We start from the raw sequence: 18,305 nt of genomic DNA on the forward strand, positions 1-18,305 counted from the left end.
GTTCATTAACACATCAATAAAACTATGTCGTATTGATTTAAACTTATTCACCTAAGTTTATCAAACATTTTCTTTAATTAATTATTTCTCTTTTAATTAATTTTCATTTTTCTTTATTTAACTTAATCTAACAAAGTAGGTCCACACCCGGTTTATAAAACATGAATCAAGCGTTTGGACATCCTAAATAAGCGAAGGTATGGGATGGTCGTTACTGAAAATCCTTAAGCTAAGAAACAGTATTGCATGACTTTTTGATATTAGTTGAGGAGACGGCAGAAACACATTGTTTTGGCCTGATCCCTGGTACGAGGATCAACCGTTAATCAATAAAGAGGAATTCAGAAACGTAAGGATCAGGCGGGACTACCTAGTTTCCAAGGTTAGAGACATTAAAGACGGGCTATGGAATTCGCTTCTTAGACGAATACCGGTGGGGCGGTGCATTCTCAAATATATCAGTAACATCCAATTCAACGAAAGAACAGATGTACACCAATGAAAAGCCGAGGAAAATAGGAAGATGATTTCAAACAAAGTGTGGAACACCATCCGAGATAAGGAGGAAATAGTAGATTGGGCTAATCTGGTCTGGTCGTCAAAGGTTATCCCGAGACACCAATTCATCTTATGGCTTGCATTTCAGGAAATACTAAACACGAGAGATCGCGTCAAGAAGTACATGGAAATTCTAGATTCAAGTTGTTTGTTGTGTGAAGGGAATGAAGAAATAGTTGATCATCTCTTCGGGAACTATTCATTTGCCTCGAAACTTTGGAATAAATTTGCAAAAAATATAGAGATGACCAGATTCCCAGAAGATTGGAAAGAAATCAAGGAAGTGTCTATGAAGAAAGCGAAGTGCACAAAGTTTAAGTCAAAGATTTTCAAATACGGATTCGGCTCAACAGTTTACAACATCGGGCGGGAGAGAAACGCGAGGGCATTCTCAAGGAATCAAAGAAGTCTGAAGCAGACCTGGGATAATATTGTAACATACTGTAACGCAAACATTCAGACATGGAGAAGAGTCCCAAAAAACGAACAGAATTGGAACCTCTACAGGAACTGGAATGTATCATATCAGAAAGTCACCAAAGACACTGTTTTTTTAGCGAGATAAACGTAATTTAAATTTGTTTGTAATTCTGATGATTTTTTGTAATTCATTTATTTTTAGACCATAACGAACTTAATTTTCCTAGGCCTGTCTAGAAAAATACAGAAACTCATTTGGGTTTTTTTCGGTTTTTTTAAATTTTTAATGAAATGACGTTAAAACGTTTTTTTTTTTTTAAATAATAATAATTTATCAACTAAATTATTATAATACCTTTACTTCAATTTTATTAAATTTGAATTTAAATACAAAAAATATTTTTAAATTTCATTTTTTTTAAATCTCAAATAACAACCGACCTACCTTGTGGGCTGTAGCCATATTCTTCCAATGTTGAATATATATATTATTTTTCTGGGCATATAAACTCTTATAGAAGATAAAATACTGGTTCACTTTAAGAAAAATAAAAATTATAATCAATTATGTTAATATAAAATGTTATCTATTTAATAATAACAGAAAAAAATTACATTTCTATAGAATGTTTTTGTAAGATCCAATATAATAAATTAAGAGAAGTTATAGGGGAGGGAACGATAGAAAATGACATGACTTGTGATTGAAAAAAATAATACGAGAGATAAGATAAATAATTTTTTTTAAATTTTTTAACGAATCAAATAATTCACTGTCCCTATCCTTTCTCATAAATAATGTGTCAGGAGTTCATCATTGAAGCCAAATAATAGAATATGTAATAGAAAAAACAGAAGCATCTTCTTACTCTAAAAGATTGTAAAAAGATTTAGTTCTAAGTAGTAATTAAACCCACACTTGACTATGTTTTGAAGTACTTTAGTGGTCTAGTTCGTACAAAAAGTTATATTAAGTTAATTTGGATATAAACAGCAAAGTTTCCTGTCTTACACTGTAAAACAAAAGATGAAAATATTGAATCATAGTAGATATAATATTCAAGAGTTACATGTAAAAGAAATTTAGTGTCATAGATTACCTAATTAATTGATCCCTAGGGTTGGTGGAGCACTCTTATGACATACATTATTACATGTTCTATCGTTTTCAAATTAACTTGTATGATACATTATTATATGTTTCTATAATTATTTTTATATAAACATTAATTGTGAGGTTGATGCATAACAATAGGAATTTAACGCAAAACTCTTATTGTATAATATAGATATAGGGTGAGTAGAAAATTCAATTATTGATTATATACAATACAAACATTTATGAAGTTGCTTTCACACACGCATTAATCAACTCAGTTTGTAAGCTATTAACCAAAATGATGAGTACCCAACTAGTACTATAAATTAATGGCTCTAACATATGCATATAAACATATAACACAAAAAATAAATTAAAATAAATAAGCTTGTTTGTTCGTTTTCTCCTTTCTAACTTCGATCAATTTGTTTACTCAATCACACCAAAAGAAACATTCGAAGAAAGATGGAATTGCAGAAAAAGATAGAAATAAAAAGATCAATAAAACCGGTGTATAATTGTTGCTTCTGAAGGCAACCTTGAAACAGGTTGGAACAATTGCGTTGGGTTACAAAATGAGATCGGCATGAAAACATCTCATACTTGATTATATTTGAAATAATTGTCTATTATTTATGTGATTAAAGATAATATTTGTTGTAATTAAATCAAACTAGCATTTAGCCCGTGCATTTGCACGAGTAATAATATAAAAAACGTGAAAAAAAATTACGGATAATATTTTTTATTTTATTTTTAACCGTTTTAAGTTTATGGGTGAGTCAACCCACAATCCGACCCAATTATCCATTTACTCAACATCATTATATATTAGTTAGTTAAAAAGTTGAACTTATATTAATATTAAAACGTCCCGCGTTTATCAAATTTGGTGTTGAATTTAAAATATAAAGTCTGTATAGCCTAGTTGGTTAAAAAGTTGTACTTGTTTTGTTAGGTTGCAAGTTCGAAACATACCTCTAGCATTTTTAATTTTATTTTTAACCGTTTTAAATTTAAAAACGGGTCAACCCACAATCCGACCCAAGTATCCAAATTAACCACAGTTCTCGACCCGGCAATCCGGACACTTTAAAAATTAAGCATCATTATATATATATAGATATGTAATAATGTGTGAAGAAATTAATAAATAAATAAGCGCCTCGGACCAATCTCTAAACCCAACACAAAGTAAAACCTCAACCCATTTTCATAAGTTTTTTTTAATTATCTATTAATCAAATTGTCCAATTGGGAGTCCTTAGTAGAAATAATTTAGATTTAAGATTTTTTTTTTAAATCTCATAATTTGAACTTTTTATTATTAAATTAGTATAAAATTATGTTTTATTTTTAATGATTTAAACTCCGTTAACTTATTAATTACGTAAATAAATAAAATATTCATATTCTTATGGTAGAGTATATATAAAGTATTGAAAAAATATATCTAAAAATATATATAAAAGTTTAAATGATGCAACCTATATCTTTCCAGGTGTTAAAGAAATTTAAATATGATTGTGGTTAATTAGAGGTTACAAAAATGTCATCTAATCAGATCAATCTTTATATTTATATATATATATATAATATGTATATGTGAATTTTTAAATTGACACTAACAAATAAAAACTAATATTCATAATTTTTTAAAAGGCTAAACATAGATTCTTTTTGTTTTATTTTAAAAAATAATTTTTTACTTCAATTTAATACATTTTAAATCGAATAAAACTCGTGATCTTTAATTTATAAATTAAAGAAGTTACCTTAACGAGTTATTAGACATTATCACTGCTATGAATGACACTACAACTCTTCATTTAAGTTTCTTGCATTCAAGAATCTATGTAATCTGAGGTTTGATCTCAGTTCATAATTTATACTATATAATTAAATGAAATCTTGTTATGTTTGTCTTATTTTAAGAGGTTGAATTGTAATTTTGAAGTTCTCAATTTGGTTGATTCGATGAAAACATATTTTTTTGGGTCAAATTTCAAATATATATTATTATATATATATATATATATATATATATATATATATATTTATTAACAATTTTTAATTGAGACTCAAATTATACGGAAAAAATAAAAATAACATCGTAATTGTATTCGATCAAATTAATATTATCATATTTTAAGTTCTTAATAATTGATGATGATTGATATTGTGGAATTGTGAGTTGTATTGGGCCTTTCTTCTTCTCCTTCTTTCTTGTTTTATTTATTCCATTCCCCTATTAAAGTACATCTCTAAATATATTATTATTATTTTTAAATATATTTCATTAAAAAATTAATACGGCTAAATTCACCTACCACTTTAATATTTTACAAAATATTATATTATAATTTAAAAATCGAAATAAAGAACTTTACAAATCATTTAGATTTAAAAAATCATTTCATTACATTTTAATTTGATGTCATTAAACATTTTTTTTATTCTAATCATTATATCACAACTTTCCCTCTATTTCTCTACAAGTTTCCCAAATTTGAATGTTTTGCTGATGTGAATTCCTAATAATTTGTATAAAATATATTTATTCCAAAAAGTTTTGTTATAATAACACTTAATAGAGATGGTAAGCCATTTTTCACTATTTCCATATGACAATGTTGGTAACATATATCAAGCTTGTATGATTGTTAAGTTCTCATAATAAAAAATTTGTAGTCATCCAATATTTGAGTTTTTTTTTCTTCATTCAGTGCATAAAGCGTGGTGAAATAGCTTGTGTAACAGTAAATGAATTCCGAAAATTTTCTTGATTAAAGGATTTAAAATGGATATGACACCCATTTAAACAAAAACAAAATGGTCAATAAAATCTACAATGATTATAACTTTTGTATTCACTCTAACAAAACAAAATGAGTTGGGATAAACGTAATTCAATTTCTAATTATAATTATAATTTTAAAATTTCACAATAATTAACATTTTATTATAATTCAATTATTATGTTTGAAAAAATTATAATAAAATTAATTTAAATAAATATTAAACATGTAATTAAAAGTTGATTTTGACACAACCTACTAGGATAACTAAATGACAATAGTGTTTGATAACTTTGGAATTGGAATTGGAATTGGAATTGGAATTGGAATTGGAATTGGAATTGGAATTGGAATTGGAATTGGAATTGGAATTGGAATTGGAATTGGAATTGGAATTGGAATTGGAATTGGAATTGAAATTGGAATTGGAATTGGAATTGGAATTGGAATTGTAATTGGAATTGGAATTGAAATTGGAGAGTTCAATTCCAAATTTAAGTTTGGTAAAACTTTTAATATTAAGAATTATAACTGAAATAGAATATTAATGAAATTTATTTTAGTTTAATTTTATAATTCTTAATTTCATTTCTTTTAGGTTGAAATTGTAAATCCAAATTTCCTTTTTTATTTATATTTTTTTAAATAATAAATTTATTATTTTATTATTTAAAATACGGATTAAATTTTTTAATTAATAATTATATTTCGAATGTCTTTTTACATTATTATTATTATTATTATTATTATTATTATTATTATTATTATTATTATTATTATATATTTTGTTTCCTACTACTAAGAGGATCAATGTAATTGAGGGAGAATATATATATATATATATATATATATATATATATATATATAATTTTTTTTTCTAACACCAAGAGGATTGATGTAATTGAGGGAGATGAATAGAACGACCAAATTATATATATATATATATATATATATATATATATATATATATATATATATATATATAATTTAATAAATTAATACGAACCGATATATATTTTTTTAATTTAAGAAATTAATTTTGAACCGATAATTTTTTTTAGTGAAGTTAACATGTTGAAACGATTATTCTTTTTAATAAAAATTAAAACTTAAAAAATAATTATTCTAATCGGTTGTGTTAAACCAATATTTTAATCAAATAAATAATAAATATTAATATAATTTTTTTTCAAACATAGGAATTATAATTTAATTATGATTTTATAATTTTTTCAATCATAAAATTGAAATTAAAATTTTATTGCCAATTCCATATTCAATTCTACTCATCCAAACATAGTTTTGCCTAAGTTTTTACTCTTATTAAGAATATATATAAATGATAAATTATTAAAACATTTTAAAAAAAATAGAAATAAATAAATATTAAAATGGTTTTACCTTTTATAAACTTTTTTATATGTTTATCCCATTTTAATAAAAAAAATGTCACGAATTTGATTTCATATGAAAGCGTATTGAGTTTAAACGGGAATAATGATAGTAAAGTTTTGTGCTATTTCTTTTTTTATTTTGAAAAAAAATAAAAAAAAAATTAATTTTGTTAGGAGACATGTGAGTAATAAAAACTTCTCCATTAGACTTATTTAGCTTCTAAGTTATTCATTTCACTTAAAAACCACGAGCCATATTTTTCATTAAACAATACAACCGCATTTAAAAAATAATAATTAAAAGAAAAAGCTCACAGAATTAATTCCACTGACTTCGAGTAGAATCCACGATGATGCTTATGATTGGCTGTTAGGCCCCACAGTCGAATATAAACTGAGTTCCACTCATTATAAACCAAAAATATTAAATTTATCTTTAATTTGTGGTTGGTTATCTTTAATTTAATTGTGGTTGTTTATCTTTAATTGTCTTTAGCTAAATCAAACGATTATTGATGGTCTCTTGGTTGTTCTCCGGTCAATCGCTGGTATAGACAGCAATGATGCTCCTAAGTGTACGGTGAATGATCACCAAAGTAGGGAGATCATTTCACCTTTTGAATGAAGTGAAAATGTGGAGAAACGACAAAGTTTCATCTTTGGAAATTCAAAGATGATTGTTGTTTTTATATTCTTCGTCGTCGCGAGGAAGACGAAGAACGAAACGTTTTTGGGCGCGCGTGTGGATACTAACGCTTCTTTTGTGTTTCGTTGGAACGTCCGCGTTAGAAGATACAACGTTAAAGCGACCGTTTGGTGATCCGCTACTTCGCGAATGCATCTTCTTCCGTTGTAGTGGGCGACACGGTGCATTATTGGACGTTGGATGAGAATTAAACGCATATCCGAAGGTTGTGGCTCCTGCTATAGTGGTTCTTCTAGATTTTGGCCACATATAATCACGCTCCATCTTTAATTTAAGGGTTTGTTTAAAATTAAATTTTATTTTTACCCTTTTGTTTTTGTAAAATATTCAATTTATTTAATAAATATTACATTTATTTTGTAAATGTATTTATTTTATATTGGGTAATAAATAATTTATTTGGCATAAATGGATACAACATTTATCCTAAATTATTTATTTAATTCTTTTTGATTTTTCTAAAAATAATTTGAGATAAAATGAGTACAATATTTATCCCAAATTATTTTATTTATTTTTTCTTGATCATTATTCTTAATTATTTAAGATTTAATTATCACAATAAATAATTAAATTAATTATTTAATCAGGTTTTGGCCTTGTTGGTGTTAATTTATTTGATTTAATACATAATAGAAAGAATAATCCGACTAAAATTTTCTCATTTATGCATAAAAGAAAAAAATAACAGGTGAACTTGTGAATGTGAATGAGTTTCAAGAATTAGCAAAAACAAGCCAAACTTCCAAAGATGTATTATGTCTTATATACGGGAGGTTTTGCGGATTAGTATAGTACACGTTAAGCCTTTAGTAGAATCATGTAATAATAATAACTCTCCTTCATTATTGGTATTGTTCAGTTTGTATATGAAAGCACTTTTCAGTTAGTTATAGTGATTGAGTGAGTTAATTAGAGATGGCTCATGTTTGATTAGTTATTTTAGTTAATAATTGTAAAATAATTAAAGTCATGTGTACCATATGTAACTGACACATGACAAAATTTTAACGCGGTTTAATTTTTACCTTCAATTTATCGAATTTGAGAATTTTTACCAACGTCAAGCATATAAACAACGTATTTTTAAGTTACAGACAAATTTAAAAAATGGTCACCACATCAATGATAAATTTTTTATTTTTCCCATAAATGACAAATATTATATAGAGTAGAGGTAAGAGAGTACACGTAATATGACCCTAAATTTTTAAAAACATTTTTTTAAAACATTTTATTTTATTTACTAAAATTATATATTCTATGTCAAAATAATAATAAATAATCAAGAAGCACGGTTAAGAATGTAACATGAATGAATGACCATAAAAAAGTAAAGATTAGGTCTATTTTGATTCAATTTATAAATTTACATGAATTGAAGTTGATTGCGTAATAAGTTATTAGAATTACATCAACAAATAAGTTGGTGTAAATAAATAAAATTAAATATACTTGAATGCTTAGTGAATAAGTTGAAAAAACTAAAATTGGATATACTTGAATGCTCAGTGAATAAGTTTAAACAAAAAAGAACAATATGAGTTACAACGATTAAGTCGTATCAAACAACAACTAATATTAAACTTTTGAATAATTCGAATCCTATCAAACGTATTTGAACGTTTAACGAATAAATTAAAGTGAATAAACTGAATCAAATTAGCCCTAACATCTTATAAGTCAATAAGTTGATATAATAGTTGTAAGAAATTAGTTATCACAAAAGAAGATAAAAAAGTGAATGATTTGAAATAAATTATTACATTATATTATATCTATAAAAATAAAATCTAAATAATTTGATTTTATAAAATTATCGAGATTGGAATAAAACAAAATCTGATATCTATACCATCTAATTTTGTTTGTTCATTTAATTTAATTATTTATTATAAATATTGTTTGTGTTCATTTTTTCTATTTAAGAATATTTAAATTATATTAGTGAGAGAGTGTCTTTATGCATGATTTATTATAAAATATTTATTAAAGTTTTAATTGATTTGGAATGGGACTGATTCCTTATTTGATACTAACTAATTCATTTTGAATTGGTTGTTCCACCACGTCAGCTTACAAAGCCGACAATCGAACGACGTCGTTCCATTCGGGTTTCTTGCGTGGCAGAGATGAAAGTGCCAAGCTGTCGGTCACTAACCATGGTTAAAAATTGACCGGAGACTCGTGTTAAAGCAAGTTTGCACGGAAAAGTCGCAGAATAAATTTGCGTCGGTGGAAGTTAACCGTAAGTTATTGTTGCAGTTAGATACAGAGAGAAACAAAGAAACAAAGAAACAAAGAAGAAGAAGAAAGAAAGAAAGAAGAGATAGAGAGAGGATCGCTTCGCACATAAGCCATTGAAGCTCGAACTATATATACCTGGAGAAGAGAGGGGAAAGACGGAAAGAGGAAGTAGGTGTAGATTAGACAGGAAAAGGAGAAGGAGAGAGACGAGTGGGAGGTTTAGGCTTGCAGGCACGGAGAGCCGGCGGCCATGGCGGATTCCAGCGATTCGGTTTCTTTGGATATGGAAACAATATATCTTGGAGGAAAGGTTTGTTCCTCTATCTTGACCTTTAGGTTTATCGTTTACCTTATCGATACACATTCTTGAGTTATTTCCGGATATCTTTGGCGTGGATAGATCTGGATTTTTTTTTATTAATGTTTGAAGCATTTTGACTTACCGTGACTAACAATCAGCAATTTCATCAGGAGCTTGAAAATAAATAGAAAATAGTTTTCCATCGCTTCCTTCATCTTTGCAGCATTCAATTGAAGGTCGTCTATGGCGTCTTTTTCTTTGAAATTTCTTTTATACTTTTCTAGGTTTAAGCTTGGTAAAGGAATAGTTCTGTCATAGCAACTGTTGAATGTAGATAGATCTATTCGAAATAATTACGGTGACTCTTAATTCTTGAACATACACGGAAGCTATCATATAAGTTAAGGCTTTATTTGATTCTAAAGTTGTTTCGTTACTTTAATTTCTTTTTCCTGGTAATTCTTCTGATTCTAAAGTTTGTCCAAATGATGAATTATCAACTGGATTGTTTTATTGCCAACCATTGCTAATTAATCATGTTATTACTTTTAACTTTCAAAACAATCACTGATTGACTAAATATATGATCTTCCTCTACATAGCTGTATTATGTAGTTTATGAAAGAAGATTCCTTTTTTATTTTCATTATTTTCACTGGACTAGGATAAAACAAAAGTTACAGAATGAAGAAGATTTGAGAAAACTGAAAAGCAAAAAGCCTCTTTTGATTTTCATGGAATTATCTCCTTCTCCTTTCAAATTGGAATAAATTACTTTAACAAGGATTAACCTGATTGTTACAGGAACATATTGTGAGAACTGGCCAAGGTCCTGTGTCTGTTATTTTATATGGGGACCAAGACAAGCCGGCATTGGTAACATATCCTGACGTGGCTCTAAATCGTGAGTAATTGGTAAATTTTGTTGTTGTTTTAGTTAAAGGTTCTTATTACCATGTAATTATTTGAGCACAGATATGTCTTGCTTCCAAGGATTGTTCTTTTGTCCTGAGGCAGCTTCTTTGCTGCTTCACAATTTCTGTATTTACCACATCAGTCCTCCTGGGCATGAGGTCTGTTAGTTACTTACTCTTTTTTTATGGCTTTCTTTTTCTGTCCTTCTTGACATAAGCCTTGTAGTGTGTCTTCTGCAAGTGTTTTTGCAGTTGGGAGCTGCAGCCGTTTGTCCAAATGATGAATTGCTGTCTGTTGATGATCTAGCAGATCAGATCCTTGAGGTTCTCAACCATTTCAGGTTATCAGTTCTTTTCTTCTTTTTGATGGATTGATGGGTGCATTTGAAATAATCTGGGTTATTTGAAAAAAGAACTCGATTAATAAAAAAATTTGATTATTTGGGGTTATTTGAGTTAAACGGCTAAACTATTATATTTAATATTTAAAATGTTAAGAAAAGTAGTGTAAGTGTTTGCTAGTTGATGATTTGATTGATGACAATTCATGTCTCAGGCTTGGTACAGTAATGTGTATGGGAGTTACAGCGGGTGCTTACATACTTACGCTCTTTGCAGTATGTTCTTATACACAAACCATGTCTTAATCGTTTTTCTTATTAAGAGTCATGGATTTTAACGGTTATGGGGTTTGTTGTAAATACAGATGAAATACAGAGAGCGGGTTATCGGTCTAATACTTATTTCCCCCATTTGTAAGGCACCTTCGTGGACAGAATGGTTATATAACAAGGTATCTTTTCTTTCCTGCTTGTGGTTTTGCGTTATTGCTAAACGATTAAATACTTATTTAGGTTCAATAGTTATTTAAAATCACTTCATTATTTAGATTCTGCTCAAATTAAGTTATGAATCTTGCTTAATTTGGTAAGTGATTTAATGCTTAAAATTTTGAAGTACTTATTTTGCTGCAGTTTTATAAAATGTGCCTAACTTTTTGTTCTTTAATCTATAGGTGATGTTAAATTTGCTATACTTTTATGGCATGTGTGGTTTGCTCACAGAACTCTTGCTTCAACGGTACTTCAGCAAGGTATACGATAAATTCATGCGGTTTTCCTTGTTCTTTGAATTAGGTTTAGACTAAAACTTATATATTGTTCCTTTTTCCTAGGAAGTTCGCGGTAATATTGATGTCCCGGAATCAGATATCGTTCAGGCTTGTAGACGAGTTAGTGTTTAATCTTTAATTTTTATTTTTCGATGGTTACATATTTGTCCTAATATTTTTTCTTTTAATTTCGTTTACAGTTACTAGAAGAACGGCAAGGAATAAATGTTTTCCGGTTCCTTCAGGCAATGGATAGGTAAATTTTAATGCTCATATATATTGTTGTATGTTGAAATATGATTTAAAAAAGAGAAACTTATGTCTTGTTTGATGAAGAGTTATTTAAATTTAATCAAAATAACTCATTATCTCATCATCAATCAAATCATAAACTTTATAAACTAAAACATCCTTACTTTATAATACAAAGAATGCTTTAGGCCTTGATTAGGGTTTTTACGAAGAATCAAAAGTCTTGTTAGATCATATAGTTATTTGAATCTCAATAATTCACTATCCTATGATCAACCTCATCAATTATAAGTCAAATCATAAAACTAGAATACTACATTATATAATACCAAGAATACTTTAGACCTTGATTAATTTTTTTTAGATTTAATCGAAGGTCTGATTCAATTTGGGTTATTTGAATTTAGTCTCAATAATTCAACATCCCATCATCAGGCAACTAATTATATAATTTAAATCATCAATTAATTAAAAATACTATCTATTTCTTCTAAAAAGATATATTTTTTCATTATATATTTATATCCTTAATGTTCATATCAAAATAAATCAATGCCTTATCATCAACTCATTCAATTTAACGATACCGAATAAGTTTATATGAAAATAACCTTTAGGTTATACAAATAATAGAAAAACAAACAAGTCCAAATTTTGCAATAACTTACTTGAAACAAGGTTATTTTTGAAATAACCCAAGTTTGAAGGCCCCTTAATCCCATTAGTAGTCACTTGATCAACTAAAATAATAAAAAACACATTTTATTTGGTTGTAGGAGACCAGATATAAGCGACGGTTTGAAGAGACTAAAATGTCGTACATTGATATTTGTTGGGGATAATTCACCTTTCCACGAGGAGGCTTTGGAGATGATGTCAAAGTTGGACAGAAGATATAGTGCGTTGGTGGAGGTGCAATCGTGCGGTTCAATGGTGACGGAAGAGCAACCGCTTGCTATGTTAATACCGATGGAATATTTCATGATGGGATACGGATTATACAGGCAGAGTCAGGCTCAGGCGCTTAGTGGAAGTCCGAGGAGTCCTCTTAGTCCATCGTGTATCTCACCGGAGCTTCTCTCCCCAGAAAGCATGGGGTTGAAGTTGAAACCCATTAAAACCAGGGTTGTTTCTTAGAAACACAAATGAGCTTGTATATAATATTCATTTTTTTTTGTCTTGGGGGTTTTACACTTGTAGAAAGAAAGATGAAAAAAAAGAGGGGAGGTTGATTGTTAGTAGCAATTCTTCATTCATTTGTAGTAAAGTAAGTCATAAACAATTACATGTTGAAGTAGTAGAACTCTTAAATGAGATGTTTTTATGTCACACATACACATCTCTCGTCATTGGTACCTATTTATTGTTATTTTGTAATAAGGAGAATATTTTAAATGTAGTCTTATTTTCCATTGTGGTAATGAAGAAGTGGGATAATGGTCCACATTTAGAAAGGGTTAGAAATTAGAGTTGACTTGAAGTTAATGCAAGGAATTTTCAAAATATATGCATGAGAGAGATTTAAACCCATGATTCAAAATATATATTTTGTTTATCATAAAAATAATTACAAGTTTATTATAAATAAAAAAGATTTTGGATTGAGCTTAAGTGAGTATAACCCTACATTCACAGCTGTGTTTATTTCAAAAATATTTGAAGATGAAATTCATGATCAAAGGTATGAAAATGCAATTATTAAGATAACTTCCACCCAAACATATAAACGACAAGTGAACTAGATGGGATACTAATATATAGAATTTTTCGAAATAATGAATAACCATCACAAGCAGGCCGACCCATAGGGTAGGGTATCTAAACAAAACGATAGATCACGTAGGATGTAGAAGTTGAGAAAAATGAAAATATTTCGAGTAAGGGATTTTTGATTATTCATTCATTATTTACATTGTACCAATTAATCCTCTCTTCTAGCCTAACGGCAACAAGATGTGAATATTCTTATTATAAGGTCTTGGGTTCGAGCCCAAAAGACAATAAGTTATACATCTAGTTAAATAATTAAGTGTGTTTATCTCATTAATTTTTTTTTTACATTGTACCGATTACAAAAATGAGTTCTAAACTATCATCTAAATAAGTCATTGAACTTGTAATCAACATAATTTTAGAATGTAAGCTAATTAATCTAACTAATCAATATTAAAATTAAATAATCCAATTAATTAAACGCCTTAACAATTATTTGACAGTTAATTAACTCACTCATAAATTTACTTAATTCATACCAAATTTGTTGGACAATATTTAAAAATAAAACAACTTATTATTTTATTTCTTCACTCCCCTCAAATGAAAGTTTTTGAGCTTTAGTTTAAGTTTTAAAATTATTTAACATCAAGAACTTAGGTAAATATATTTGCATTTTGAACATTAAAATATGTTAGTAATCCTGTCTTGAATAACAAAAAATATATAAAAGAACAATGTTTCAAATAAATCAAATAAAATAGAAAATAGAAAGAAACGAAATCACCGATTTAAGAGATTGATTCGAAACATGTGTTAAACACATTTCTTTTAAAACAGTTACGGTGTCTCACTCTTGTGCTAAAACATATTGCAGATGACTGTCTCCTAAGATACAACAAATTTAGTGGTGATTCAATACTAGAATCACTATGCGACCAGGGATGGATACAAGGTGTTTGAAAAATAACTTGGGTGCGGTTTAAAAATATAACGAGAAAATATTGGATAAAACGAGTGAATAAATGTAAGTTTTACCATTTTTTTAATAATTAGATAAACAAACAATGAATTATATTAATTTTTTTAGCAAATCAGGAGTAATGTCACATTTTACTATAATATATATATATTTTCGAGTTGGGCTTCAGCCCATCCGAGCTCTTACATTTCGTCCATATACACAACAAACTTGATCAACGTACCTGAACTATTACTAGATTTTAGCAGAAAAAATATCGAGTCAATAACTTGAAGAACACTCATGAAAAATGAGGAAAATAATTTTCAAATTCTAGAGAGATTATAAAAAAGTGTGGTTATTAAGATATTGGATATAAGAGCTATTTATATTGTTGAAATAATAAACTGTTATAAAATAAAGTATAAATTCTCGATCTAATGGCTTACCTTGATTACTTCTTCGTTACCATTATATTTCTTATTCATTAAGAAAAGAAAACGTCACAAGATATTCAAATTGTTAATAAATGGATAACAATAAACTCATTTGGGTTACATTGACAATTACCAATATTGAATACATTCAATTTATTAATTTCTTCTCAAACCATTAAATGTTAATTAAACAATTAACAAATTAATTATAATAATTTAATTATTTGTATCAAATTTCACGTTTAAATTTTGTTTGAATTTCATTTGATTTTACCTAAATTCTCATTTCCATTCACTAATGGAAGTTATGAATTAGTTTAAAATTCAAATAATCTTCCACATTAATGGAAATTGAAAGATTAACCCGATAAAATATTTTGCAGTTAAAAAGATAGAAATGTATAACCCTTTGAACCTTCCTTTATAAAAGCATATATAACTTTACAAACTGATTAATAGATTCGATGTTTTGAACTATTATGCATTTTGTGTAAATGATTACGCACTTTCGCATATAATTTTTCCTGATACATGTCAAACTCTAATGGTTGTGTCCGTATTGGTCATGGAATAACCGTCTGGTTCTATGAGAGAGTCTAGAATTGAGTTGTGCAATTCCTTCGAAGCGACCCACTTCTCTCTCACATATGTGATCTCTTTTCTCACAAAGAATCATTAAAAGTGATATGCTTATTCTCGTCAAAATATATATTGTTTCATTATAGGATTAATCTTTAACAATAATCTTCCAACTTAGTACAATTAGGTTGTCCCATTGATCATAGTTCTTGGGATCTCGTTTACATAAGCTGAGTTTTCTTTCATACCAACTTATAATAGGCTTATGTCTTAGAAGATTTTCAAACTAACTCTCTATTCAATAATTTGGTTAGTGGATCCACAATACTATGTTTGACTAACATAGTCAAATGTGATAACTCTATTAGAGAGTATAATCTAATGACATTATACATAAGACATGTATATTTAGACTTGTCATTAACTTTAACCTTGTCCAATTTTAAATTACTATCACAATAATTAGAAGTATTTTGTTGGCACATTCTTAGACAATCTTGAAATATCTTCTAATAAAAATCATAATTATCCGCAAGTACTTATCATTTAAACATTCTTTTATAAAAATATTATTTACTTGACTAACTAGTAGACAAAATGTCTTTGAACTAATCTTCTTCGTGTAAATGATTACATATTTTTCATAGAATATTTTTTATTTTTCGACACAAGTCAAAATATAAATTATTTTGTTTAATATATCAATCATAATTTCCTTAAAAGATTTCCATACATATATTGCACTTTTAAGTGTAAACATATTCATTTGTAGACGTAAAATATTTCTTTTATAATATAAATATATAATTTGATAACAACATGATATTTTGTGTAGTGCAATTCACATCCTTAATGAATTTAATCATTCTTTTATCGTACATTTTAATAATAAAATATCGTACAAAAAGACACAATATTTAAATTACCACTTTTATTGTCTTTAAGATATTCACAATTGTCACATTCATTTACTTAAAATCACTTAAAAAAATCATAATATGAAACTTTTTCATACTATTATTATAAACCTTGTTATAAGTCATACAAGGTTTTACGAGTCAAATTTTCTTGTTTAACTATTTCATAAAATTATTTTTGAAGCATATTGTATGAAAATAATGTCAAAGAAAGGATACATTTCTTGATTTAGAAAATCCTCAAATTAAAAAATCATTTCTAGCACCAACTTAATAAATATAAACAATACATTTGGATAGGATCGACAACACCAATAGAGACGGGGGTCTGGCTATTGATGATGGCTTAATAAAAACGACTTGATAGAAATCCTGTTAGGGATTTAAATCACTTTCTATTCTGCACAAACCCTTGCAAACTCTTAAACGATTCAAGTGCGGAAATGTTTGCTCAGGTTTAAAGCTAAGAACCAAAGAAGGAGAAAATGACAAAATGTAAAAGACACAGCAGTTTGATTATAGATGTTCGGAGCAAACTCTCCTACGTCACCCCTTCTTCCAACCACCGGAAGGATTCACTATACTTTCGAAGAATCAAATACAGTCGCACGATTAGCTCACTGTTGAACAGAACATACTCTGTTCAACTTACAATATGATGAAGTATATCACTCAGCTAAAACAATGATTTGATTCTCACTCTCTCTTGATAAACACACAGTAAAGCAAGAAAGTAGTTCTTGAGATTGTAAACTTCTTGAGATTGTAAACTTAGTAGATCTCTTGTATTTTTCAGTGTTCAACAAATTGTGTCCGGCAATGGCTGTCGTAGTTCTTCTATTGTCCTTGAAGATCTTTAAATAAGGAGCAGGTACCAACGGTCGAATCTTCCATAATGACACGTGGCAAACTTCCATTGGAACGCCTCCATAGTACACAACAGACTCTGAGCACCAGGATCGTGGCCGTAACAATCTGGTAGTGCGCCAAATATTCTTCAAGGATATTCCTACAAAAACAAGTAGTGGGAAGAATATTTTCTTACGTAGCATTAATCAATTGGTTACAACTGACTGTCGTACTGATCTTCACTGGAAAGTGGAGCAGGAGTAGCGTACAACTAGTTGATCGTGGGTAGATGTGTGCTAGCTTCAAGCAACTGCTTGAATTCTGGCATTAGACGTATTTTACTTAGACAACCTCGTCTAATGAAATTAGACGCCCACGTCTAATAGCAGGATCCATTAGACCACCTGGTCTAATGGGATTAGACGACACGTCTAATTACAGTTCCCTTTTGACTAATCTGAAGGAGTTAGACTGCACGTCTAACTCTCATCTGTTAGACTGCACGTCTAACTACGCATCCCTTTAGACTAATCTGAAGGAGTTAGACTACACGTCTAACTACACATCCCTTTAGACTAATCTAAAGGAGTTAGACTGCACGTCTAACTACGTCTGTTAGACGAGCACGTCTAACTACGTCTGTTAGATGAGCACGTTTAACTACGTATCCGTTAGAATGCACGTCTAATTACGTATCCGTTAGACTACACGTCTAACTACGTATCCATTAGACTGCACGTCTAACTACGTCTGTTAGACTGCACGTCTAACTACGTCTGTTAGACTGCACGTCTAACTACGTCTGTTAGACTGCACGTCTAACTACGTCTGTTAGACTGCACGTCTAACTACGTATCCGTTATACTGCACGTCTAACTACGTATCCGTTAGACTGCACGTCTAACTACGTTTCCGTTAGACTGCACGTCTAATTACGTATCCATTAGATTGCACGTCTAACTATGTCTGTTAGACTGCACGTCCAACTACGTATCCGTTAGACTACACGTCTAACTACGCCTGTTAGACTGCACGTCTAACTATGTCTG

General features: G+C 28.8%; 2 protein-coding genes across 2 annotated transcripts; both read left to right on the forward strand.

Annotated features, from left to right (window-relative positions):
- The first annotated feature begins 523 nt into the window (after nt 1-523).
- On the forward strand, nt 524-1,123 carry LOC124913260. The gene has a single exon (XM_047453856.1). It carries the CDS (start codon nt 524-526, stop codon nt 1,121-1,123), a length of 600 nt encoding a protein of 199 aa, XP_047309812.1.
- An 8,092-nt stretch (nt 1,124-9,215) lies between these two features.
- On the forward strand, nt 9,216-13,199 carry LOC124912083 (protein NDL1-like). Its single transcript, XM_047452642.1, has 10 exons — nt 9,216-9,532; nt 10,328-10,427; nt 10,499-10,596; nt 10,690-10,778; nt 10,994-11,054; nt 11,144-11,230; nt 11,453-11,530; nt 11,612-11,668; nt 11,749-11,804; nt 12,577-13,199. Exons 1-10 carry the CDS (start codon nt 9,473-9,475, stop codon nt 12,935-12,937), a joined length of 1,047 nt encoding a protein of 348 aa, XP_047308598.1. The 5' UTR covers nt 9,216-9,472; the 3' UTR covers nt 12,938-13,199.
- The last annotated feature ends 5,106 nt before the right edge of the window (nt 13,200-18,305 follow it).

This window comes from Impatiens glandulifera, chromosome 8, assembly GCF_907164915.1.
Source record: "Impatiens glandulifera chromosome 8, dImpGla2.1, whole genome shotgun sequence".
In the NCBI taxonomy this organism is placed as follows: domain Eukaryota; kingdom Viridiplantae; phylum Streptophyta; class Magnoliopsida; order Ericales; family Balsaminaceae; genus Impatiens; species Impatiens glandulifera.

Bases quoted from the DNA above. Each gene is read 5' to 3' on its own strand.
- LOC124913260 (XM_047453856.1), top strand. From the start codon at position 524: ATGATTTCAAACAAAGTGTGGAACACCATCCGAGATAAGGAGGAAATA.
- LOC124912083 (XM_047452642.1), top strand. From the start codon at position 9,473: ATGGCGGATTCCAGCGATTCGGTTTCTTTGGATATGGAAACAATATAT. The intron at 10,428-10,498 runs GTGAGTAATTGG...ATTTGAGCACAG, and splicing joins TCCTGACGTGGCTCTAAATC to ATATGTCTTGCTTCCAAGGA. The intron at 11,531-11,611 runs GTATACGATAAA...CCTTTTTCCTAG, and splicing joins TTCAACGGTACTTCAGCAAG to GAAGTTCGCGGTAATATTGA.